This window comes from Tiliqua scincoides, chromosome 1 (assembly GCF_035046505.1).
Source record: "Tiliqua scincoides isolate rTilSci1 chromosome 1, rTilSci1.hap2, whole genome shotgun sequence".
NCBI lineage: Eukaryota > Metazoa > Chordata > Lepidosauria > Squamata > Scincidae > Tiliqua > Tiliqua scincoides.
The window spans coordinates 298,577,762-298,605,410 of NC_089821.1; the positions used below are offsets into that span (position 1 = coordinate 298,577,762).

General features: G+C 44.5%; 1 protein-coding gene across 3 annotated transcripts in view; it reads right to left on the reverse strand.

The window, feature by feature from the left end:
- Positions 1-27,649, reverse strand: part of CCDC85C (coiled-coil domain containing 85C) — a 225,176-nt gene that overhangs the window by 48,585 nt on the left and 148,942 nt on the right. For all 3 annotated transcript variants that reach the window (XM_066628917.1, XM_066628925.1, XM_066628908.1), the window contains exon 3: positions 23,348-23,424. In XM_066628917.1, coding sequence (XP_066485014.1) covers positions 23,348-23,424 — 77 coding nt within the window. The remainder of the gene's footprint in view (positions 1-23,347; positions 23,425-27,649) is intronic.

Here is a 27,649-nt window from a genome sequence, read left to right on the forward strand (position 1 = left end):
GCCCAAACCTCGGCCCTGGGGCCACTTGTGGCCCTTGAGGCCTCTCAATGTGGCCCTCAGGGAACCCCCAGTCTCCAGTGAGCCTCTGGCCCTCCAGACATTTGTTGGAGCCCGCACTGGCCCAACGCAGCTGCTCTCTACGTCAGGGCAACTGTTTGACCTCTCGCATGAGCTGTGGGATGAGGGCTCCCTCCACTGCTTGTTGTTTCACATCTGTGATGCAGTAGCGGCAGCAAAGGAAAGGCCAGCCTTGCTTTGTACAAGGCCTTTTATAGACCTTGAGCTATTGCTAGACCTTCATTCATTCATATAAGTTCATCTTTAATATATTGATTTATGTAAACTTATGTAAATTTATTCAAATTTTAAATGTAAATTAATTCTTTTTTTCCCCTAGCCCCTGACACAGTGTCAGAGAGACGATGTGGCCCTCCTGCCAAAAACTTTGGACACCCCTGGAGTAGGCAATTGTGGGTCTGGCTCGGTATAAAGCCTATTTCATACATTCACATGCTTTCCACTCTTTTTGTGATAATAGTTTCCATGGCAATGCGACAAGTAATGAATGTTCTTTTACTTCATCATAAATAATGCCATTAAGCCAAAGGGGCTGACAATAGTAAAAGTTAGGCCTGTGCAATTTAGAACAATGAAAAGGTACAATAAGAACCTGGTAAGCATAATTACCTGGAAAAGTGAAATGCACAAGCAGAGGGCATCACTATTTTTTTTTAAAGGTTACCAAAGTTTTATCATTTAAAAGCTAGCACAGAAGATGCAAAATGAAACACTGTCAAAATCAACTTCTGCAAACCGTTTGCTTTTTTCATTCCCAACTTTCACATCCCCAAAGGAATTTTAAGATCTCTAAAACTGGATTTTTATTTTCCATTACCAACAAATACAATTTAATTCTATCTGTTCTTAATAAGTCTTGAACAGAACAGCAAAATTCTTAGTACACCATAAAACTAAATGGAATGAAACCCAGGAACAGGTTAGACCAGAGTAGCAGAACACTTATGTATTCCTTCAGGTCAGTTATGTATTCCTTCAACTATTTATTTATTTATTTGTTTGTTTATTTATTTATCATATTTTTATACCACCCTTCCTCTAAAGAGCTCAGGATGGTTTATCGCTATAAGAATAAGGCTGCAATCCTAATCACACTTTCCTGAGAGTAAGCCCCATTGAACAAAATAGGACTTACTTCTGAGTAGACCTGGTTAGGATTGTGCCCTCAGTCTTGTGCTGTGCACTCCCTTCTCCCTCATGCACCTCACTTAATTATTTCCAGGTTTGCAGACTCCTCACTGCAGCTGAACTATCAAATCATGGTTTGCATCTGCCTCCAAACCACTCTAAACCTGATTTTTGGGATAGGTGCAAATCATACTTTGCCGGTTTGTATACAAGGACTGACTTGTATTGTATTGTATTGTATTGTATTGTATTGTATTGTATTGTATTATTATCATCATCATCATCCATCATCATCATCAATTCGATTTGTATTTTAATAAAAATACAGGTATTTTAATACAGGTATTCCATCTTTCTCCCCAAAAGCCACCCAAACAAATTTATTCAACAAAACATAAGGACATATTCTTTCATAGATATGCCCCTCTAGACAGCAGCACTTCTGAGAAGGATCTGGAGGTATATGACAAATAAGTATCCTGATTTGTATCCTAAGGGGCATGCATGGAAAGAAGCACCAGGGGTATCAGGAGTGCATAGAATACAGGGGGGCTGCAGAATTAAGGAGTGATTGACAAAACGTCACCACCTCTTACATTAGTGGCGCTCAAACTTGCGCCTGTTGTGTGCTCGAAATGCAGTTCCCGTTTGGACTGCATCCTAGTGTTCCGTTCAGGTGCCGCACGATGTCCTCCTCTTTTGGAGGACAAGGATGCTCTGGGCAGTCTTGCCATCTGCCTGGCATCCCAGAAGGCCATGTGACAGGACGCCTGGGCAGACACAACTGTCCAGAGTATCCCTGTCCTTCGAAAGAGGAGGACGTCACACAGCGCCTGAGCGGGACCAAAAGGTCCACTCAGCGGGCGGATGGATCCACACAAACGACTGATCCAGCCCCGGGGTCTGGGTTCACACAGCCCTGTCTTACCAGGTAACCAGAAGTACCTTTGGTTCATGAAAGAGAAACTGAAGATACAAGTCAGTTTCACAGTGTGATTCTGTGCTACAGAAAGTCAGTGCCACATCTGCAGAGTAGCCAGTGTTGGGTCTGATAGGGCAAAGTCCTGACTATGCTATGTCACAACTAGCATAGTCACAGTTGCTACAGTCACAGCTGCAAGCCCTATTGAAATAAATAAGATTCTAGCTTAGTTCTAACACAGCAGAACATGGAAAACTGTATCTAGATTATGGTATCTTAGGGCCAAAAAAGGAGCAGCTTCCTTTGTTGATTCGTTTATGTGCCCTAGTCATGTCTAAAGCCCTTGAACCAGGGCTAATAGGCACACATGTTTAGGGATGTGCATCTGGTTTTTTTCCATTTCATTAGTTCACTGCAGGAAACAATGTTCCTGCTGCAAACCACTGCATAACTGGGTACTGTGGTCAGTTTTTGGCACCACAGCTCAAGGATATGCAAAGTTTTATCCTGTGAATTTTTATGCTGTGCATTTCTGTCTTGCAACTTTATGCATACAAGTTAATTACAATGTGAGATAAGGGAATATAACATTGTAAATAATCATAACAACTGAAAAGATATTAAGATACAACTGTGGTTCCCAAACTCTGTACCACAATGCCCTGGAGCATCACAAGGCACTTCATGGGAGCTGCCGGTCACCAGCCAGCAGCAAGTCTGTACAGGATGCCGCAAAGACTGGTAAGAGGTGCTGCTTGGCTGGCCACGCTCCTGAGCACAATTTTCATGCACTGTAAAAGGCCCTCCTGCATGCCCTGAGCCTCTTACCATCCTTTACAGCATCCCATGCAGTCTCTGAACCCAGAAGTGACTGATGATGGACCCAGAAGTGACTAGCGATGATGTCATCACCAATCATGTCCAAGACACACATTTGCAGCACACAGCAGCGTCATGGAACGCTCAGATTGAGAAACTCTGAGTTAGGATAAAGAAGGTGTCACAGACAAGGCATGTGGGAAAAAGAGGAGTTACAAGCCTAGAGAAAAGAAAAATAAATGTAGGATATACTTCCAGAAGCAGGAGTGACTGTTTTGGTTCAGAAATCGTGGCCAAATTATGGTTTAGTTTTCAGGGTTGTGCTTTGTGCCATGATGTCTGAATTAGACAAGGCCATAGTTAACAGTTTTCATCCAAGTTGCAACATGAAAACATGACTTGAAATGTGGTTCCAGTTATTATTTGGGTGGTGGTTTGCGCTAACCCTAGCTTTTCCAATTCAAATGTCACTGCAAATTGGCCACAAAGTCTAAAGTAGGAACATGTTAAGCAATGAACTTGGGGCCAATTCAGACAATACTTTCATTCTGATTCGACACCATATCGTCTCTTAGAGCTCAAACATTCTGGCCCATTCCCCTATCTCCAGCTGTGTTTGCTTAATCATGATGAGGGGTGAGGATAATTGAACCACTCTCTTTAGGTGCTGGGAATACTACTTTTACAACGCATGGAGTAAGGAGCGATTTAGACAAATCATCATGTGATTACCCAATCTCACCTGTATAAGGGAAGGGACCAGGACATTTGTATACCATGAATACAAGAGACCCTTAGTTAATAGCATGGTACTGATTCAGCATGAAAGAGAGGGGCCAAGGCAAGCGCGTGTTGAGGCATTCTTAATGGCATTGTACAGGAGGGCCCCTGTATCCATGAATCCCATATCTATGGATTCTCTTACCGCAGATTGGATCCGCGGGGGCCCCAGCACATGCCCCCCGTGCACAGCCCCTCTGGAGACGAGGGGAGCTCCACTCCCCTCACCTCCGGGGGGTCCTCTGAGTCCAACAGAAGCCGCAGACATCCATCAGTGGTCTCTGCCGGGTTCAGATTGAGCCTTTCTGTTTAAAAAAAAAAAAAAGTGGCTTCTGGTTTCTCAGTGAAACTGAAAGTGATAGCCCTCCAGGTTTCCTAATGCCTTATAAGGCATTAAAAACATCACTTCCGGTTCCACAAAGAAACCAGAAGTCATGCTTTTTTAACTGAAAGTCTCAGACTGAGCCCGGCAGAGGTCATAGACAGGCGTCCATGGTCTCTGCTGGGCTCAGGATTCTCTGGAGACGAGTAGAGTGGAGCTCACCTTGGCTCCGGAGGGTAGGGGGAGATCTTCACCCATATCCATGGTTTCATTTAACCATTCATTCATTCTGGAACAGAACTCCTGTGGATATGGGGGCATGCCTGTATACTAATATTTAATTGTTCAAAGAAAATGCCAGTTTGGACCAAGAAGCATAATTCACACCAGCCAAGAATGTGGAACACACACCTGGGAAGTCACAGGATGGGGGAGGATGACCGAAAAGAAAATGAGTTAGAGAAACAATATTTTTTTAAAAAAAAACAAAACAATGGAAGGTTTTGGAAAGAATGACTTTGGAAAGGAAAACAGTGAGTTGAAAATATGCAAGGAAACATCATGTAAAACCAAGGCATGTACAAATTCTAAAGAAATATAGTCAACAGTATTCTCCAAAGGTCTATTCACATTCAGCACAGAAGAGATAAAATATGCCATTAAAATATCCTTGTAATTTAGGTATGAAGCTCAGATGAGCAAGGGAATCACATCTAAGAGGACATGCACCAGAAGCTCCATTTTCTTTGAACAATTAAATATCAATGCCAATTGTAATGTCTAAGATCCAATTATGAAGAGGAGGCCACAAGCCTGTCACTGGTATAATAAATTCCCTACTTGATGGCAACCATCCCATAAAGTGTTCTGCTCCTTGCTGAAATGGCTTCAGTTTTTGAAACTCAACCAGTTATTTGCATCAGGGTTAATTAAATGGAAGATTCACTCTGCTGAAGATGCACAGATTGGTCTGCATTTGAATTCCATGCAAACGCATTTGAATTGGACTGGATTTGAAACTGAGATTTTGATAGTATGGTCTCAGACTTGGCATACTGATCCACAGTCAAATACTTGGGGCATGGGCTTTAAAGACTTTGGGTTTAAAAAAAATGGAAATTGCATATGCAATTTTGCATATGCAAGCTGGACCCATAAGAGCAGCAAATACCCATCACCAGTATATGAAGCCAAAGCTTCCCCACAGCCACAATGCTAGAAGCTTAAATGTCTTAGATATATCTCTACCTTAAGGAAATTTCTTGGCGAGCTTTTGTGACCAGCCAGCTAGGAGGAAACAGGAGAATATTATACATCTCACATTTTAATTAAAAGGCACAACATAAAAAAAAAAAAAAATACAGACACCAGACACCAACTTTACAAAAAACTCCCCCTCCCCCTCACATACTTGTGTTCATCTTTTCTGTATCAAAATAATTTCTGACTGTGGGTGGAGATGCAGCAAGAGAACAAACACCTCAAGATGACATGTGAGAGCAGAAATAAAAGAGCTCAACATTTCTCACAGGACTCGTTTAAAAAAAATGGGACAAATGGCAGGCTGGCATCGCTTTTTGCAGAGGAGTAGAATAGGAGAGACCCAGACACCAATTTGCATAAAACCGGCAGAGAAAATAAATCATAGCCCACGTATATCAGTGTTCAGCAATGCAGCTTTTAACTCTGTGAAGAGAAAAGAGTTTATGAGTTAGATCGGAAGAGGTGCCACAACAGATGCTGCTTGGAGGAAGTGGTGCAAATTGGAATTCATAATTGACAGCGGAGAGATAGTGCTGAGGGGGACGTCTGATGAATAGCAGGGGACTGTTAATAAGGGTTTCTGCTTGACGACTTCAGCATGTAAAATTAGCAATTGTAAAAATATTTATCACTAGCATCTCTGTGGGGCACAAGCAGCAAAAGCTAAGCATGGCATCCTGCCCTTTGTGCTCTGCAGATGCTAAGAAATAAGCTACACCACTTCCAAAATGGCCACTTGCCACCACCTCTTTCCTCAGCAAAGGCAAAAGGGTGGGGATGAGAAGCAGAATGGTCCCAGGAGGGGGGTGAATGCCAGATGCAAGGGAGGGCACCAGGATGAGGTCTCTTGTTATCAGGTGTGCTCCCTGAGGCATTTGGTGGGCCGCTGTGAGATACAGGAAGCTGGACTAGATGGGCCTATGGCCTGATCCAGTGGGGCTGTTCTTATGTTCTTATGTTTTAATGCTGAGGTTTTATAAAACCTTTGAGGTAAAGAGAAAGGTCCTAAGCAGGTTTGCAAATAAGCAAAAAAACCTTAACTACAATTCCCAGAATGCCTTGCAGGTCTCTTGTTATCTGGTGTGCTCCCTGGGGCATTTGGTGGGCCGCTGTGAGATACAGGAAGCTGTACTTGATGCGCCTATGGCCTGATCCAATGCGGCTGTTCTTATGGTCTTATGTGACAAGCCAGATCCTAAATCCCACTCTCGACGCCTTACAGAGGCTGCTCAGATCTGCGCCAGCTAAATAGCTGAACGCAGATCCAAGTAGCCCCATAGGGTAAGATGAGACTTGACACAGGGTAGGGGGAAAATATATCCCCTTACCCAAGGTGATCTCCGGCCTGCACCTAACCTGGACTGGATACAGCACAGGCCACTATGGCCTGCCTGTTCCAGAGCAGGTTAGGATTGCACTGTGAGCTATGAATCAGGGCTTCTCTGGCTCAAATCTTGCCTCTGCCACAAACTCCTTAGTTGCCCCTAGGCTTGCCTCAAGTTCAGCTCCCCAGTGCAATATGGGATTAATAATACTTTTTAACCTTACAATAATTCACGTGAATCAAGATATGTGTGAAGACAAAATAGTGAAAACCCCTTCAGGAAAAACATGGAAAAATAAGATAAATTATGCAAATTTCTTCTCAGAATTTAGACTGACTGGGCATAGAGTTTTAATTTAATTTAAATTTTCTTTTCTTTTCTAATATGGAGTAAGCACTGCTCTGAAGTTCAAGCTGCAGCCTAGCTACGGTTTTACCGAAGCGGATTCTAAGTAAAGGCTGAGTGTAGGATATGTTTTTCATGTTATGAGTCACTCTCCAGCTAAATTGGCCTTGTGATGGCATGCATTAAAATAATAACAATTTCCACCCCCACAAACAGGAGGGGACATAGGGGAAATAAAAGGAGATTTGCAATTTTATGTTACTTGGGGGGGTGATACGTGCACCACTCCTTAAGGAAATAATTGCCACATTACAAAGCTAACAAGCAGAGACTGGAAAGGGGTCCTTTGAGGAGGAACGGTGCTAATCTTTAATGAGAGCTCCGTGCTAACGACACAAATATACGAGTGGGAACCACTCATGGCTAACAGTGCAGTAGCAGAAGAAATAATGTAGTCATTGCGGGGGGGACACTACCACAGCTACTTCTGCCTGAAAGAGCAGATTTTCACATGCAAATCCTTACCAGCTACTGATTGCAGTCACCTTGCCTTTTGCTGATGCCTTCTTCTCTCACGTGAAACCACCCACTTGCTCAGGTCATCACTGAGGGCCCTGCTCCGGGTGCTCCTGCCATCTGACATGCTGCAAGCACCAACTAAGGTTTCCAGGCAAAATGACACCGTAGTAGAACAATTTTATATGGTCAATACCATGTAGATAGGAGTGATGTGGAGCCAGGGCTCAAGGGAGGGACCCTTCCAGAGCGAGCAGTGGAGATGATTAGTTCTCAAGGCATGTAGGAACTGTATGTGGAAATTCTCACATGTGGTGCTGTATGTGAGCAAGAATTATTGCCATGCCATGATCCCAGACTGGCAAGGGAGGGACGGTGTGGTCAGTAGGTTTCCTGTTTTAAGAACTGGCCACTTTAATAAAGTGATCCAAGTTAAACCCAAGTGCACTCGTCTTTACTGGGGAGTGTGAGGGTAAATAGAATGCCAAGTGCAAGGGAGGGCACCAGGATGCAGGTCTCTTGTCGTCTTTCTATGCTCCCTGAGGCATCTGGTGGGTCGCTGTGAGCAACAGGAAGCTGGACTAGATGGACCTTTGACCTGATCAAGCAGGGCTCTTCTTATGTTTTTACATTCTTGCATGTGATTCCCCAACTTTGTACACAAAAGCAGGGTCCTTGTAGGGGGTGCACAGGCCCTGTACCTGCCTCAGGCCCCGTAAATACACTAGAGGGCCCTGCACTATTGCAAGCTAGTGTAGCATAGTGCAGTGATCTTCAACCCTAGGGTAAAGGCCCCAGTGGGCAGAGCCTCAGTTGTGGGGTTGCGGCAACTTACAGGAATGAAAAGGTTGACAACCACTGGACTAGAGCAGGGGTGGGCAAACTTTCAACTTTAGGGATCCTGGACGTTTGACAGTTGTGTAGGAGACAGAATTTCAGCAGGTGCAGCTTGTCATCTATGAGATGACAAGCTGCAGCTGCTGAAATTTCCTCTTCTAATACAGGAGGAAGAGCAGGAGGTCTGGTCTAGAGGGTTGAGCCTCCCTTTGCCTGAAGATAACATCCGAAGGTCGTCAGTTCGAGGCCACCGGCACTGTGAATGGCGAGACCTTGAAGCAGCTGACAAGCCCAGCTGAGAAATGGCTGCTCTTCCACTTGCTCTTGGAGAGATGAAGGAGCTGCTTGTCAGCCTGCCTTGGAGGAATCTGGAGGCCAGAAAGTGATAACAGACCATAAAAGGTCCATCTGAAATGCTGTGCAGTTCTTGAAAGATAGAACCTTTCTTCAATTGTAAAAATCCCTACGGGGATTTAGAACAGCCTGCCTATGTAAACCGCCTTGAATTAAAGTCTGAGGAGAAATCTGACAACCAAGAAAGGCGGTATATAAAGTCCCGGAAGGGAGGGCGAGATTGACAGTGGGTCCCCAGTCTCATACTTTATTTACTTGGGGTTGTAGCATGAAAAAGGATGAAGACCACTGACATCGCGGTTAAAAGCTTGAGCTGCAGATCTCAACTTTCTGAGTTCAAATCTCACCTTTGCAATGAGCTCACTACGTGGCCTTAGCCAAGCCATTCCCTCTCAGCATTAACCCTCTCCTCTGCATTATGGGGTAAAAATATTCACTTTACAGGATTGTTTTTAAGGATTACAATAAATAATGCACATAAAGCACTCCAAAGCCCTAGCTAGACAAGTGCTATTTAACCAGAAGCAAAGAGCATACAACCCAATTTCACTAAACACAAACTTGAATCCTAATTCTAGTGCATATATGTGTTAAAAGCATTGTGGAATATGGGACCAAGTAGCCTGAAGTTTTGATGGAGACCATGCCATGATCTCAGTGACAAACTTCCTTCCAGTTTTCCATCTTGCTGCCTCACAATTGAAATGTGTGCCCAACTGAAATCTGTGCTATTTTCCGGGTCAGAAGCTACCAAGCAATTTGGAGGCACTCTCTGACCTGGAAAATCCTCTGGGCATGCTGGTTGTGAATAGAGGCTACAAACCTGCTGATATTTTGACAGCTGATCCCAGGCGAGAATGAGAGCAAAGTCAAGCCATGAAATCTGAACAAAGGGACTTGCAAATATACATTAAAAAGGCAGACAAAAATTATACTGCTCCCTCAAAGTTCTAAAGTTTGAAACTTTAAGACAGATTTCAGCGTACAATATATCCAGTACAACTATGCAGTTTTAACAGAGTAAACAAATACTGCTGTTATCCTCTGCAAATGGACTGGGAACCAATTCATATAATAATCTATCATATGAGCCCATCCTGAACTGATGTTGGGACTGTATGAGCTGGATGCAGACAAATAAACTCAGACCCAAACCAGGCAAAACCAAAGTGCTTCTGATTAGTATGGAAACTGATCCAAGATTGGCGGTAGTCTATTCTGGATACGGCAACACTCCCTCTGAAAAATTAGCTTTGTATCTTAGGAATGTGTCTAGTTTTGGCCTTGTTCCTGGATGGCATGTGATGACTATGGCAAATGAACCTTTGGACTACTTAGTTGCAGCCTCTTTCTGAAGAAGGCATATCTGTCCAAAGTCACATATGACTTGGTCACACCCTGATTGGATGACTGCAACATCCTCAGTCTACAGCTTTTGAATAGTTTAGTTCAGAAACTACAGCTAGTACAAAATGCTACTATCAGGTTTCCAAAAGGGGCATATTATTTGAAGCAAATGACTCCCCCTGTTCTTAGATGTCCACTGGCTCTTCGTGTGTTTATGAGCTCAATTGAAGGTTATTCTCTGGTTATTCTCTTTATAGTCTGACACAGGCCCCAATCATATCCAAGTGGCATGTCAGTGGAGTGCACACACTGTTGGCACATCAGGCCTGCACACAGTTGCAAAAGGGTAGGATAGGCAAGCCAGCGGGAAGGCCAGTCTTCCTTCCCACCAGATGCCCACCAGAAGAGGTACTTCAGGGCACAGAATGTAGGGGGAATGTAGGGAGGGATAGAACAAGGTGGGAGAGGGCAGCAGTGAGGACTGGAGATGGGTGGATCAGGCTTGGAAATGGGCAGAATTGGCAGTGCCAGTGCTTGTTGTTGTTGTTGGCAACCTTCAGTCTCGAAAGACTATGGTATCGCGCTCTGAAAGGTGGTTTTGGAACATCGTCTAGTGTGGCTGAAAAGGCCAATTCGGGAGTGACAATCCCTTCCACAACGGGAGCAAGTGCAGTCTGTCCCTGGTCTGTCTCCCTGGCTATGGGCCTTCCTTCTTTGCCTCTTAGCCTCAGACTGTTGGCCAAGTGTCTCTTCAAACTGGGAAAGGCCATGCTGCACAGCCTGCCTCCAAGTGGGCCGCTCAGAGGCCAGGGTTTCCCACTTGTTGAGGTCCACTCCTAAGGCCTTCAGATCCCTCTTGCAGATGTCCTTGTATCGCAGCTGTGGTCTACCTGTAGGGCGCTTTCCTTGCACAAGTTCTCCATAGAGGAGATCCTTTGGGATCCGGCCATCATCCATTCTCACGACATGACCAAGCCAACGCAGGCGTCTCTGTTTCAGCAGTGAATACATGCTAGGGATTCCAGCACGTTCCAGGACTGTGTTGTTTGGAACTTTGTCCTGCCAGGTGATGCCGAGGATGCGTCGGAGGCAGCGCATGTGGAAAGCGTTCAGTTTCCTCTCCTGTTGTGAGCGAAGAGTCCATGACTCGCTGCAGTACAGAAGTGTACTCAGGACGCAAGCTCTGTAGACCTGGATCTTGGTATGTTCCGTCAGCTTCTTGTTGGACCAGACTCTCTTTGTGAGTCTGGAAAACATGGTAGCTGCTTTACCGATGCGTTTGTTTAGTTTGGTATCGAGAGAAAGAGTGTCAGAGATCGTTGAGCCAAGGTACACAAAGTCATGGACAACCTCCAGTTCATGCGCAGAGATTGTAATGCAGGGATTTAATATTGTGCGGTATGCAGGATCTGGTTAGAGATGTAAACGTTACTGAGCCATTGGGGAACAGTGATCATGCTGCGATCCGTTTTGACGTGCACGTTGGGGGAAGAATAACAGGCAAATCTCTAACAAAAACCCTTGACTTCCGACGAGCAGACTTCCCCCAAATGAGGAGGCTGGTTAGAAGGAGGTTGAAAGGGAGGGTAAAAAGAGTCCAATCTCTCCAGAGTGCATGGAGGCTGCTTAAAACAACAGTAATAGAGGCCCAGCAGAGGTGTATACTGCAAAGAAAGAAGGGTTCCACTAAATCCAGGAGAGTGCCCGCATGGCTAACCAGCCAAGTTAGAGAGGCTGTGAAGGGCAAGGAAGCTTCCTTCCGTAAATGGAAGTCTTGCCCTAATGAAGAGAATAAAAAGGAACATAAACTGTGGCAAAAGAAATGTAAGAAGGTGATACGGGAGGCCAAGCGAGACTATGAGGAACGCATGGCCAGCAACATTAAGGGGAATAATAAAAGCTTCTTCAAATATGTTAGAAGCAGGAAACCCGCCAGAGAAGCGGTTGGCCCTCTGGATGGTGGGGGAGAGAAAGGGGAGATAAAAGGAGACTTAGAGATGGCAGAGAAATTAAATGAGTTCTTTGCATCTGTCTTCATGGCAGAAGACCTCGGGCAGATACCGCTGCCCAAACGGCCCCTCCTGACCGAGAAGTTAAGTCAGATAGAGGTTAAAAGAGAAGATGTTTCAGACCTCATTGATAAATTAAAGATCAATAAGTCACCGGGCCCTGATGGCATCCACCCAAGAGTTATTAAGGAATTGAAGAATGAAGTTGCAGATCTCTTGACTAAGGTATGCAACTTGTCCCTCAAAACGGCCACGGTGCCAGAAGATTGGAGGATAGCAAATGTCACGCCTATTTTTAAAAAGGGAAAGAGGGGGGACCCGGGAAACTATAGGTCGGTCAGCCTAACATCCATACCGGGTAAGATGGTGGAATGCCTCATCAAAGATAGGATCTCAAAACACATAGACGAACAGGCCTTGCTGAGGGAGAGTCAGCATGGCTTCTGTAAGGGTAAGCCTTGCCTCACGAACCTTATAGAATTCTTTGAAAAGGTCAACAGGCATGTGGATTTGGGAGAACCCGTGGACATTATCTATCTGGACTTTCAGAAGGCGTTTGACACGGTCCCTCACCAAAGGCTACTGAAAAAACTCCACAGTCAGGGAATTAGAGGACAGGTCCTCTCATGGATTGAAAACTGGTTGGAGGCCAGGAAGCAGAGAGTGGGTGTCAATGGGCAATTTTCACAATGGAGAGAGGTGAAAAGTGGTGTGCCCCAAGGATCTGTCCTGGGACCGGTGCTTTTCAACCTCTTCATAAATGACCTAGAGACAGGGTTGAGCAGTGAAGTGGCTAAGTTTGCAGACGACACCAAACTTTTCCGAGTGGTGAAGACCAGAAGTGATTGTGAGGAGCTCCAGAAGGATCTCTCCAGACTGGCAGAATGGGCAGCAAAATGGCAGATGCGCTTCAATGTCAGTAAGTGTAAAGTCATGCACATTGGGGCAAAAAATCAAAACTTTAGATATAGGCTGATGGGTTCTGAGCTGTCCGTGACAGATCAGGAGAGAGATCTTGGGGGGGTGGTGGACAGGTCGATGAAAGTGTTGACCCAATGTGCGGCGGCAGTGAAGAAGGCCAATTCTATGCTTGGGATCATTAGGAAGGGTATTGAGAACAAAACGGCTAGTATTATAATGCCGTTGTACAAATCTATGGTAAGGCCACACCTGGAGTATTGTGTCCAGTTCTGGTCGCCGCATCTCAAAAAAGACATAGTGAAAATGGAAAAGGTGCAAAAGAGAGCAACTAAGATGATTACGGGGCTGGGGCACCTTCCTTATGAGGAAAGGCTACGGCGTTTGGGCCTCTTCAGCCTAGAAAAGAGACGCCTGAGGGGGGACATGATTGAGACATAAAAAATCATGCAGGGGATGGACAGAGTGGATAGGGAGATGCTCTTTACACTCTCACATAATACCAGAACCAGGGGACATCCACTAAAATTGAGTGTTGGGCGGGTTAGGACAGACAAAAGAAAATATTTCTTTACTCAGCGTGTGGTCGGTCTGTGGAACTCCTTGCCACAGGATGTGGTGCTGGCGTCTACCCTAAATGCCTTTAAAAGGGGATTGGACAAGTTTCTGGAGGAAAAATCCATTACGGGGTACAAGCCATGATTTGTATGCGCAACCTCCTGATTTTAGAAATGGGTTATGTCAGAATGCCAGATGCGAGGGAGGGCACCAGGATGAGGTCTCTTGTTATCTGGTGTGCTTCCTGGGGCATTTGGTGGGCCGCTGTGAGATACAGGAAGCTGGACTAGATGGACCTATGGCCTGATCCAGTGGGGCTGTTCTTATGTTCTTATGGAGGTGAGTCCACATCCTGAACCATGACCTGTGTTTTCTTCAGGCTGATCGTCAGTCCAAAATCTTGGCAGGCCTTGCTAAAATGATCCATGAGCTGCTGGAGATCTTTGGCAGAGTGGGTAGTGACAGCTGCATCGTCGGCAAAGAGGAAGTCACGCAGACATTTCAGCTGGACTTTGGACTTTGCTCTCAGTCTGGAGAGGTTGAAGAGCATTCCGTCTGATCTGGTCCGGAGATAGATGCCTTCTGTTGTGGTTCCAAAGGCATGCTTCAGCAGGACAGTGAAGAAAATCCCAAACAAGGTTGGTGCAAGAACACAGCCCTGCTTCATGCCGCTTCGGATGTCAAAGGGGTCTGATGTGGAGCCATCGAAGACAACAGTGCCCTTCATGTCCTTGTGGAAGGATCTGATGATGCTGAGGAGCCTGGGTGGACATCCAATCTTGGGGAGAATCTTGAAGAGGCCATCCCTGCTGACCAGGTCGAAGGCCTTCGTGAGATCTATGAAGGCTATAAAGAGTGGCTATAAAGAGTGGCAGTGCCAGTGCACGCTATACCTTATTCCCCCTCCCAGGCCTGATCTTCTGACATGGATCAAGTGAGACTTGTGCCAATAATATCACTGGTGTGGGTCTGAGTTGTCCCATTTGTGGTGCTGGGGCATACCCTGGGGAAAGGTGACAAAAGCCCCTTTAACCTCAAGGAGTGTCTGAAGCAGCCAAAATTCCCTGTTGGATACAGGGTAGCCCACGCTGACACCACTGCAATGGTGTGGGGGAATTGAGATTGGACTGGGCTGACAGTTTGGGTCTTGGGTATTTGATTAGTGGCCTCTTGCCACATGCTCCAGTTCACCCTTTAAGAACAGCTGGAAAGGATCAGCTCCATGACTGAAGGAGGATAAGTGGACACATAGGACAGGACCTTCTTGTCTGTGGTGCTCAAATTCTGGAATCCCTCTCCTGAAAGGCCCATCTAGCCTTTCAAGGCATTCTAGAGACTGGTAAAATATGTTCTAACTGTTTTGGATTTTATTCTAGTGGTATTTTATGTTCTCTCTTGGCTTCTTTCTTTGTTATTAGGTTGTTGTTTTACAATTGTGTTTTAATTTGTATACCAATTTCAGGGCCCTCGGCTGAAAAACACTTCTAATAAATTTTCACAAGAACATGGTGATCATGTGACTCCCAAACCATTGCAAATCAGTCATATGCATCCACTGCCGTGATCAGGAGTTGGCTTTCAGCATGCCAAGGAAAGCACTGTATTGCAAGCACTTTCCAACATACAAGGACACTTTGCATGTGTTGGCAGAGAGACCTCACAGGTCATCATACACAGGTTTTTGAGTGCTTTTCCAATGGTGCAATTACTCCAAGCTCTTCTCGAGAGCAGTACATATCCTATTTTATTTTGCTAAGTAGTTTTCCCCACTCTGCTATCTAGGTTGTTATGAAGTCACTGCAACTTTAGCATTAGACAACAAGCTATACACAAGCCTGATGTTTGTTAAAGTGACAAGGAAGTCTTTAATCCATTTTAAAGACTGAGATATAACATATCGCTATCTTACAGTGAAGAAATACTTTCAAAAGTTTTAGCATTTATGTCGTTTGTTTGTTTGTTTTTTGTTTTTGCTTAACATTCCAGTTAAGCCCATATGGTTAACTGCCCTCCTGAAATTATCAAGTGAAAAGGTAACAAAAAGATTAAACATACCCCCCTTTTCAGATTACATTGCTCAAGCCTGCTACAACTCCTGAATAAGCTAAATTATCTGTAGTATTATCTAATATTTCTTTAGTGCCAGTATTGGATTAGGTCTGAAACTGAGACGCCTGCGTTGGCTCGGTCATGTCGTGAGAATGGATGATGGCCGGATCCCAAAGGATCTTCTCTGTGGAGAACTTGTGCAAGGAAAGTGCCCTACAGGTAGACCACAGCTGCGATACAAGGACATCTGCAAGAGGGATCTGAAGGCCTTAGGAGTGGACCTCAACAAGTGGGAAACCCTGGCCTCTGAGCGGCCCGCTTGGAGGCAGGCTGTGCAGCATGGCCTTTCCCAGTTTGAAGAGACACTTGGCCAACAGACTGAGGAAAAGAGGCAAAGAAGGAAGGCCCATAGCCAGGGAGACAGACCAGGGACAGACTGCACTTGCTCCCAGTGTGGAAGGGATTGTCACTCCCGAATTGGCCTTTTCAGCCACACTAGACGCTGTTCCAGAACCACCATTCAGAGCACGATACCATAGTCTTTCGAGACTGAAGGTTGCCAACACAAATGGATTAGGTGCACCACAGAACACAGACTGATATTTCCGAAGGATTTATAATGTAAGTACCATGGACAGGTCATTGATCCTGAACAACAAACCAAGACTGGAAAAGAAGATGGCCTGTCAGCAAGGCTGGCCAAAAGCACTGCATGTTTAATTCAGTGAAGGTTCATTCCTCTGCTATTAATTTTCAATCATCTCAGCATTCATTGCGGGTTACTAGAGTGAGAAAGAGTTGGATTTTCTAGCACAGAAAATCCAGATAGTAAAAATCTCTCCACCCTCAGTATAACAAAAAACTGGCCGTTACTGACACCCCAAATCTGTTGTTTGCCACACAGCAATGTGTTTCATGTTGATGCCACAGAGCACCACTTGATAAGTCCAGACCTGCTTGTCAGAGTGAAAGGTGAGAGGCTGCAGGGAGGGAAGGAATCACATACGACAACACATGTTTTATAGGGCAAAAGGCTGAAATTTGCTCTGACTCATCTGTGCTTTCTCCGAGAATTGAACATGACAAACCACTGAGGTAAACACATTAGCACAAGCCTATTTTTAGAGTCCTGCGCAGGACTGAAATGCACAGATAAAAGGGCACAATCCACCTTGCTCTGCTGCTGTGATGCTGCCTAATCTGAAGAGCTTCCTGCAGTCTTTGATGGGGGTAAATGGAGGGTTTGCAGCAGCCAGGCATGTTTGTGAAAAAGCAGCACCTTTGTCAGGATTTGCATCTTTGGTTTCAGAAGCAGAATTCGGGTTCACAGAATTTAGGCTAGAATTTGTTTTCCTTTCCAATACATAGTAAAGGCAGTTTTTCTTGTAAAAGCTTTGACTCTGAAGGTCCCTGTAATGTATATTGTGAGCAAACTTGTTTTTCAAATGGCAGCTAATCCTACTCCCAGTCTTTTCATTCAAACCACCTCCAGGGTTTGTGTTTGGTTTTGGCTCCAGCTAGGTAGGAACCTATTAGAAAGGAGAGCACTGACCTCTGTTAGTTTTCCTTCTGTGACTGTCAAATGTTCCCTGGAGTAGCTGGGATACTAACCGAGAGAAACCAGCTGAACAAGAGTCTGATCCCAGTGTGCTTTTATCTTTCTTGTGTGTTGATATTCAATGGTTCTTGGAAAGCTGCTTGCACACTGGTAGGAAGTTGTGTCGACAAGACCCTGGAGTGATGAAATCTGAGGTCCTAAGTATCCAACAATGCCCATGCATTAAGAGATTAGCAACTCACTAGTGATTATGGAAGTCTACCTGGCATCTTTCCAAGAGCTAAACGGAAATGCAAAATACTGCTTCATCTAAGGTAATTTGATCCTCCGGCTGCAAACTGCACTGCAAGCTTTGTACAAATCATTCCTGTTACAAAAGAGACCGAGACACTGAGAGACCCTTTGCTAGGGGGTGCCCCTCCCAGGAAACAAGCTATTTTACCTGCTCAGGAACGCTTTTGTGCAATGTCAACATTCCTCTTTATGTCTCTTAAAAAAAATGAAGTTATCAGAAGACTTCTAAATGCCCACATCATTCCACACTTTCTGACATTCCTGCAATCTTTCAACGCATGAGAAGACAGAACATTGGTCTACTGTGAACAAAGAAAGGATACATTTCAGAGCCCCCTTCGAACCTGCCATTCTGGTTGGTAGTGATACTGCTGATGTAACTTTGTGAAGCTATGCATTTTATATCTGGATGCTGTTCAATACAGTATTTGTTAATAATACATAAACGAACAGGCTTCTAGTTAATCTGAGAGAATGAGCCTACTCTATTTTTCCCATTTTTGTACCACCCTTCCTCCAGCGAGCTCAGGGTGCTGTACATCGTTCCTCCCTTCTTTTGTTCTCCCCCCTCCTTTTGTTCTCACGACAACCCTGTGATGTAGTGGAGGCTAAGAGATAGTGACTGGTTCAGGTCACCGAGTAAGCTTCATGGATAAAGCAGGGATTTGAACCTGGATCTTCTAGGTCTAAGCCCAACTCCCAAACCACTACAGCATCCTGGGTCTCAGCAACTCAACAGTAACTTCTTGCTAGGGAGAGACCATAGCATACTAATAGAACATCTGCTTTTCATACAGAAGGTCCCAAGTTCAGTCCCTGCCAACCCCAGGTAGGGTTAGGAAAGATGCCAGCTTGAAATCCTGGAGAACAACTTCCAGTCACTATAGATAATACGAAACTGGTCTGATTTAATAAAAGGTAGTTTCATGCGATTCTCTGTTGTTGTACATGTTTTTTATTTGTCTAAATGTAGGTCATGACAGTTTTAAACATGATGCCTGTTGTGCAGCAATGACCTCTACAATGCTATTAAAATACTCTTTGGAAATCTAATTAGACAATTACATTCCAGGAATTGCCTGCGTATTTGGCATTAGAGCTCAATGGCAGAGCACATGCTTTTCATGCAGAAGCTGCAAGTTCAATGGCCAGCGTCTTCAATCGGAGGAACTTGGTAACGGGACTGGGAAGAACCTCTGCTAATGAGCTTGGAGAGCCAGTGGCTGCCACAGAAGACAATATTGGGTTAAAGGGACCAATAGTCCAATAAAGCAGCTTCACAGATGTGCAGAGACGTGTGCCGCAATGACTGCCGGTGCTAGGATATGGCCAAGGACCCAGTTGGAAGGAGAGTTGGCACTCCTCCCCTGTCTTCTCAGCAGGTGGGAAAGAGGGGCCAAACCACTTCACATGATATTGCTTTCCAGATATACTACAGCAGGAACTTTCAGACCATTCTCCAGCCTTTCACTATTAGGGCTGAGCTTGCCTTATTATCCGTTACCTCTTCATTGGCTGAAACAACCAATCCACTCTGTCTGGCTTTGCCTTGGGTCTGGGATTGTTTTGTTAATTGGCATTATTTTTTTTAAGTCTAGATTCTTTCTGTTAAAAAATGGGAGTTTTACCAAGAAAGACCAGATTCTATATAAGAAATCTGTGAAGTTTCAACTGGAACATTTCTTCGGCTGTTGCCTATTGTGAGATCCAACGGCAAAACAATAAGGCTTTGGCAGGAACATTATGTGCTAATAAGAGGGCTGCTCCTTTTTTTTGATTGCCTATGTACTTTTCACCTATTAATTACTGATCCTGCTGCTGACCTCGTATAAAAGGGGTAAACAGATAAAGTACTCTGTGTCTTGTGACTCACACAAGGCAGGAAGAAGCCAAGTCAAGGGTGTATTGAACAAGGAGCCAGTTACCAAAATCCAACCCATGGCTTGTCGCCTAGCAACAAGCCATATTGTTCAACTAACCCCATCTACGTTATTTATTTTTTAAAATTAGCTACTACTGGTGCCAGTCTTGAATAAAATCAGACTGTCCTCCAGTAATTACTATTATAACACAAGAGAGAGAGAGAGAATTTAAATTGCTGTCTGGAACTACACTATCAATTTCAACAAAAATAGCGGAAAGCTTACACTCCTGTCAATGTTTCACAAAATGTGAACGCCCTTTTACACCCCAGTTCCCACCCTTACTATGGCCTGGGGGTTCATTACATATTATTGAAGGCTCTTCCCACCTGCTGTATTCATTTAGTCTACAACAGCCTGTCCTGCGCTAATTTAAAAGCAAATGGTGTATATTTGTTTGCTCAGGGGTTGCACACATCCACTGTATGCAAGACGCCCCAGGTTTAACCCCGGAGTATTTCCACCAGGGTTGGCTCTGGGCCAGATGTTGCCTCGGGCAACGCTGCACTCAGGCAAGAGTATCTTTGGTGCTCCTTCATTTGTTCAATTTTGAATACTTCCATTTTCTGCTGCCTCTGCAGTCTCTGTCACAATTTTGATGATCTGACATATGGTGATAAATTTGCACAAATGAATCTGTAAATATGTACTTACTCATGCCATATATAAGCAAATAAAAACAAATTTCCTTTAAATTTAAAATCCTTCTATAATATTAAACAATAACTGAAGTGCTCAGTATCATGTGGGCTCAGTGTACTAGACAGCTGCTGGGCTCGCCTGTCAATAAACTGAGCCCTGATCTCCTCTTGAAAGATAGCAGGGCTGGGAAATGGGACACCTGCCTTTGACCTTGGCGAGACGCTGTCAAAAAAGACAGTACTGGTCAAGATGATCCAATAGTCGGTGGAAGGCAGCTCCAGATATTTGTGAACTCCTCAGGTTAGTAGATATACTAGGAAAACAATCCATTACTCTGGAGCATGCTCCAGCATCCTGGAAAAACATGCCCCAGAAACATGCCAGGAATTTGAATTTACGCTCACAGTTCAACCTATCCTCCCCCCTCCACTGGTATAGCCACACCAAAGAGGCACACAGTGTATCTAGCGGGGGGACGGACGACTGGGAGCAGGGTCTAGGAGAGGGGGGTAAAGGGGGTGATTTGTACCCTGGCCCAGGGTCAGAAAGGGGGCCCAGGATCCAAAGCAGGGGGCCCAGAAAGTTCCTGGGACTTGACATTTTTCTATCTTAGATGAACTCGCTACCAGTCCATAATGTTGGGGGAGAATCACGTACATGCAGTGTTCGCTGCTGCAAGCCATACACACCAGACCCAGGAAAGCATCCATAACCCTCTTTAACACAGTGTCAAATCTGGGAGGAACCTGGCCTGCTACAGTAGCTCTTTGGCTTGTGGATCCCATTACCATGAAGGAGTGTATAGAAGCTAAGGGACCCAGCTGTAGGGCTACGTCTGCTGCAGAAGTTCATTTTGATCCATTCCAGTGTGAGCCTAAATTCGATGATGCTAATTTTTAGCAATCCATTTTCTATATTTCAAAAAATTTAGAGAGACTCGGGAGTGTGTTTGGTTTTCCATAATACTTTATCTAGCTGCCAATGACACCTGGATGGGTAGACCTGGGCTAGAAGACTTGAGCTCCAAAGAGTATTGTGGCTGTCAGCACCCTCCCCCGCCCTATTTTGCCCCCCATTCTGCCTCTCCCCATTGCTCCCCTTCCCCCCTTTGGGAAGGGGCCCAGAAGAAACTTTGTACCCCCTGCTAAAATTCCTCTCATAGGCCCTGATTGGAAGGCTTCAAAATGGAGTGTATCCCCTTAGTCCTCCATAAGCCTTCCACTTCACAATGGCGATCCTTGGATCTGCACCAGCTCTGTATCTGGGGCAGAAAGATTGTCTGGGGCAGAAGGATTGTCCACAAGGGGATAGGATCCAGCTTGTAACATTGCCACCAAATCCACCCCTTCCACAGCCTCCCTGACCCTATTCTTCCCCCTCCCTACCTAGTTTTGTCCCCACCCTCCCTGCCACCTGCCCCGATGTACTGTCTGCCTCAGAGGGTCCTGCGCACTCATCTGGCATGTGTGGGAAGGCTCTATCCTTCCTGCTGGTGCTCTAGCAACATGCTACTTTGTGTGCTACTAGAGTGCCTTTTGCAGTAACCGTAAAGGATGTAGCACTGTTGGAACAGTAGTTCCACTAGTGCTACAAGTCTATAGGATTGGGCTGTTAGTCCCATACATATGTACAGGCTAGGTTCTGGAGGTCTGCACATATACTGAGGTATCTGTAGGCTGAAACAGCTGGTTCTGTTTGACCCACTGCTACTGTGCCTACACAAAAGCACCACCAAAGGACATACTGCATCTGCACAAAAATGTTGCCACAGCCATCCATAATTCATATGTCTGTAACACAGATGTCCATAACTCCTGGAGCTAGTGTACTTATTCAAAACATTTATATCTTCCATTTAGATGAAATTATGAAAAAAGCAGCTTAATATAAAATAAATCTACATTAAATCCAGCATAATTACACAATTATAGCAGAGAATTAACAACAACGAAACATTAAAACTAATTTTAAAGGCAAGGACATCATAACAAACAAATAAGAATTTCTCAGCAGATAACTCAGTTTGGTAACATCAGCTCTAATATTATGCAAAGCTGGGCCTACCTGGAGAACCTTAAAAGATAAGAAGAATTTTACAAAAGGTGCTCCTGAGATATGCAGATCCCAGACTGTTTAAGGCTTTAAAGGTCACAGTCAGTATCTTGAAAAAAGCCCAGAAGCTAACATGCAATCAAATAACTTGTTTCAAAATAGGTCTCATACATTTACAATGGTTCGCTTAGCTTCCAATCATAGTTTCAGATACTGAATAGTAAACATTAACAAATCGTAGTTTGTTAGACAGTGTCTGTTTTGCAAACCATTGTTTGGGTGATGTCTGAACCATCTCATTGTGTCCATAAAGTAGTGATGGGGAATAGTACTGGGAAACAGATGTACAGTCAGACAGATAAGATTCCAAATACTATTAATTTTCATAATTTCAAAAATGCATTTTATAGCAATGCCTCTGGGAAGTCCATGAGCAGGAGAGAAACGTATTCTTCTCTCCTTCCACTGCTCTTTTGCAATTGGCAGTCAGAGGCATATTGTTGCTGAACCTGGAGGCATTCAATGCATAGCTATTATGACTAGAAGCCATTGATACACTTGGGACACAATCCTAACCCCTCATGTCAGTGCTTTCCAGCACTGACACAGCAGTGCCAATGGGACGTGTGCTGCATCCTGCAGTTGGGTGTCACTCACGGAGACCTCCTCAAAGTAAGGGAATGTTTGTTCCCTTACCTCAGAGCTGCATTGCCCTTATGTCAGTGCTGGAAAGCACTGACATATAAGGGGTTAGGATTGCACCCTTGGTCTCTATATATTTGGTGAATCCAGGGCTGGCCTGCCAAATAATGCCCCTCTGTACCTGTCCCTGTACCTGACAGCGTGCCAACTTCTACTCCTCTTGTTCCCTGGATTGGAAGAAGAGGAGACGGAGCAGAGGTGGGGAGGAGGAAAGTGGCAGGCCAGGGTGTGACAGACACTCTAACCCACTCGTCTCCTCTCCAGCACCCTTCCTTTTCTTTTCTGACCCCTTTTTCAATTCAAGGTATGGGAGGAGGACCAGCAACAGCAGCAACATGGACGAATGGAAGTGGGTGCTCTCTGCTCCCTGCGGTGATTGCCTCAGTCAGCCACATGGATGGTCTTGCCCTGGTCAAATCGCCATTGATGCTTAGCAAAGCTAAAAAGCTGGGCTTCTACCCACCAGTTTATTTTAGATGAAGGAATGTTCCACTTACTCTTAAATACCAATTTGATCCATACCAGCAGGAAGCCCACCACTGTGAGGACAAAGATACTGTTACATACAGTCGAAGGATATGATACGACATGCCGACAAGCCACCTACCTGAGAAAGAAGTTTATTATCGTCCTCTAGCAGTTTGACTTTTGTTTCAAGTTGTCTGATGTAGTTGGAAGATGAATCTTTAAAGAAAAAAAAGGAAAAAGATTAATCTTCCCAAGAGATGGTGCTTTAAAGTCAAGCCAGAGAGCTTCACAATTAAGACTAATGTTTCCTCTCAGCAGAAGCAAAAAGGTCAAGAGAAGACCTCCAGAACAATGCCTTGGGGAGCAGAGAGGGCATTTCACAGTCTGAATCCATTAAACACAAAAAAGACCAAAAAGAACAACACAAGAAACTCCACAACCTGAAAAGGATTTTCACAGCCCCTCAGGCACCTGCTAGCGATAGCAGCATTGCAAGAAACTGGGTAGAAATAAAGAAGTTCAGTTCAGTCTCTGTTGAAAATAGCAGCTGTGAAGCCATTTCAGCAAAAATGAAGAACAAGAGGAGGCTGGGAATGACCTTGTGTAGGCCACCTCTTTCTGGAGAGCTGTGTTGGTAAGACAGGCCATTGCTATCCAAATGCACCTGCTCAGGAGTTTGAAGAAGTTTAAATTTCACACGCGGGGAAAAAATGAATACAGGACCAACCTTGTTATACACAGATTTTTATACACAGATTTGACTCAACACGAATGGCCCCTGCAAATGAGAAGGAAAGTGCTGATCCCTGGAAAAGGGGAAAAATGCATCCCTTTAAAATCACAGTTTAAAAAACCGGTTTGCTTACTGGTGTAGAGAGACAGTCATACAAGTGATCACTCCATTGGTCCGCTGAGCCAGGCAAAGGCAGAGGGTCCTTTGCATTATCTGATTGCTGACTGCCTCTCTACAACAGTAAGAAAAGTTTTTTTAAACCACAATTGTAAAGGGATGCACTTTTTTAATTTTTTAAAAATTGCTTTTATTTAACACATTATATGGTATCAGCAGGGAGTCCCAGAATCAAACCCCTGCAAATGTCGACCTTATTAGGAGCAATGGAGGGGCAAGAAACCTGGAAGTGTGTCTTTAAATCTATTTTTCCACTGTTATTTAGTTCATGGATTTTTTTTATCCACTAGAGATTCTGGAACGGAACCCCAACGGGTAACGAGACACGACGTGTACCGGAATTTGTCACTGTGATGCTAAATTTTTGGAAAGAGCTCTAGTTTCCCATTTTGGCCCAACTGAGCGAGAGGTGCACGCAAGCAGAAACAGAGAAAGAGCAAGCAGTCTCAACGCTTCAAACATTTCTCTCCTATTGTCGACATTCTTAGAGCTGCATACAAAATATATGTACAGTAGACCTTCCTTACCTGCAGGCTCAACATTGGTCGATTTGAGTATCTGTGGATGTCGAGCCTGTGACTGGAGGGCCTCAGAGGACCTCCTTGATGCAATTGGAAGTCACTTCCAGTCACATCCTGGAAGCTTCTGAGGAAGCCAGGAGGCTACGCACTCCAGGTAAGTTATTGTGATGCTGCAAAGTCCCCCACCCCAAAGATTTCATTATCAGCATTCCATATCAACAAGGGGTCCTGGAATGGATCTACCACAGACACCAAGGGCCCACTGGATTATTTTCCAAATACATATTATACATTGACGCGCTCCAGCCCACTATAAACAGCAAGACTGAGTGATGTGGATGTGGCAGATGAAAGTTTGAGGATTCTGCGTTAATGCAGTACAGGTAATAGTATTTTCAGACATGGCAAAACATTCCTGGTTTCAAAAAGAAGTGAACTGCAGCAGCTTATCTTCTCCAATTGTCCCAGTAATGAAAAATATTAAAGTTGTGCTTTGTCAAGCCATTGCCCTGCGACTCTTAATCTCTTAATCCTTGCCGTAGGATGTGGCGACGGCATCTGGCCTGGATGCCTTTAAAAGGGGATTGGACAAGTTTCTGGAGGAAAAATCCATTATGGGTTACAAGCCATGATGTGTATGTGCAACCTCCTGATTTTAGAAATGGGCTATGTCAGAGTGCCAGATGCAAGGGAGGGCACCAGGATGCAGGTCTCTAGTTATCAGGTGTGCTTCCTGGGGCATTTGGTGGGCCGCTGTGAGATACAGGAAGCTGGACTAGATGGGCCTATGGCCTGATCCAGTGGGGCTGTTCTTATGTTCTGTTTAATGAAACAACCATTTGGGTCTTTACAGTCTGGCCTCTATAAAGCAACACTAAGCAATCACCATACAATTCAATTTAATGTAGACTCTCTCTCTCTCTCTCTTTGTGTGTGTGTATATGTGTGTGTGTGTCTCCATGTAGGAGAACAAAAATGGATGAACTATATTGCCACCCACACTACATGTTCAGCCTGAGAAGGAATTAGACCTGTTGCCCCCTCCACTGCTCTCTGCAAGATTAATCTTCAACACCTTAATAAAGTACTGTGAGTAGGCTTATAGCAGTCAGAGCCTTGATTTCAATTCAGGTAACACTGTGCTTTCAACTTTAAAATCCAAGGGTAGGATACATACAACTCTCTCCCCTTCAAAAACTCTAAAATAAGAAAAGTGGTTGGCAACCTTCAGTCTCGAAAGACTATGGTACAAGCCTACAGCACCCGGCATTCCCATGCGGTCTCCCATCCAAGTACTAACCAGGCCTGATCCTGCTTAGCTTCTGAGATCAGACAAGATCAGGCATCTGCAGAGTAACAGTTGCTGCAAAAAAGAGACCGTGGAGCATGTTTCTGCAATCAGATGACTTATTCTACAGGTTGGGCATATTTGCATAGCTTAAAAGGTTTTGTTCAAACATCCAAACAGGATCTGCGATACATGAACACTCCTCACTAGTTCAATCCCAGCCACCTTTACTTTCCTTTCCCCTTATTTCACCCCTTATTCTTCCTCCCTATAATCATAACAATTTTGTGCATTTGGCTTGTGCATTTGGCATTTGGTTTTAACGAGTTTGGCAGAGGAGCCAACTTCTGCTAAGAAACATGATTTTTATCATCATGTGGGTTCCTAAGCACCTTTCCAAAGCTTGGAAGGGAACTCAGGGCACACAGAGAAGTAGGCTCCAGCCCCGGTCCTTTGTATATTGCACTGCACCAGTGGTGTAGCCAGCCACTGTGGCACTGAGGGGCAAACAAAATTATGCCCCCATGTCACACCATAAGCAACGTCAGTTCCAGGTGTGCTGTCACACCCCATAACTCAGAATTCCCCCCCCGAACCTTTAAACAGGGACTTTCAGATTTGCACAAACTCGAATTGCATTTGAAGGCTCAGGGGGGGGCATTATGAGTCAGTGATTCTCCCCCTGGCAGCGTGGAGCCGAGAGGAACTGCTCCCTGCCCCCCTTAACAATGCCACTGCACTGCATATATGTCATGTTACTGCAATATGGTTTCTTCTCATAATACTGCTACACCAGGTATGGTGAATGTGGGAGCTGCTTGCTACCAAGAGCACAAATAAACTCTGCTATCATACAGATGCAGGCTGAAGTCGATTGGCCTATTTCTCCTTCATATCGCCGTCTGCTGCCCTAATTTTTTCCCCCACTGTGAATGATGCTGACGCTTTTTATTTCCACTGCACTGTGCAATGACCTTTCCATCAAACTTTGTGTCATGTGAGGACCTCGACACACAACTAAGTATACTGTTATGCTCCCAGTGGCTGTCAGTGGGTTTGTTATCTTACCTCTGCTCCTCAGCACAATATTTCAGATTCGCTGGGTTTGTTTCTTGACAGCCCTCCTGAGAACACCACTTAGGTTGAAATACAGGCCTTGTGTTGTCTCGTAAAATATGTTGATTTATTAGCAAGGTCGGCTCTTTCACACCAAGACCAAAGAATGGGCGTAACGTCTTTTCTTTCATTTTGCAAAGCATTTTATCTACGAATGTCAGCCTGCAGTGTTAAAAATAACCATCAACACTACACTTTAAAATAAAAAAATTAAAAATGTCTCTTATTCAAATGTTTTCTCTTGGTTTTTTAGGTCACAATGCAGCGAGGGTGGTCAAAAATAAAATGAACATTTTAGATCAAATTGTTACACTTTGAATAGTTTTTGACATTTAAAGATATCAGAAGTATTCCTCGCAAGTTTTGACAGTTTCTCTTATTGTTTTCTTGATTTAATACATCAGTGAAAAATTATAATCATGTCACAATGTATCCCTCCCAAAAAAATCTTGATACTTTGCCCAAAGTAAGTGATCATTATTATTAAATATATGTTTGCAGTGCAATTCAAGGCATGTCTAGTCATAAATAAGTCCTACTATATTCAATACCACTTACTCCCAGGAAAGTCTACTTAGCAGAGGTCTCCAAACTTCGGCCCAGGGG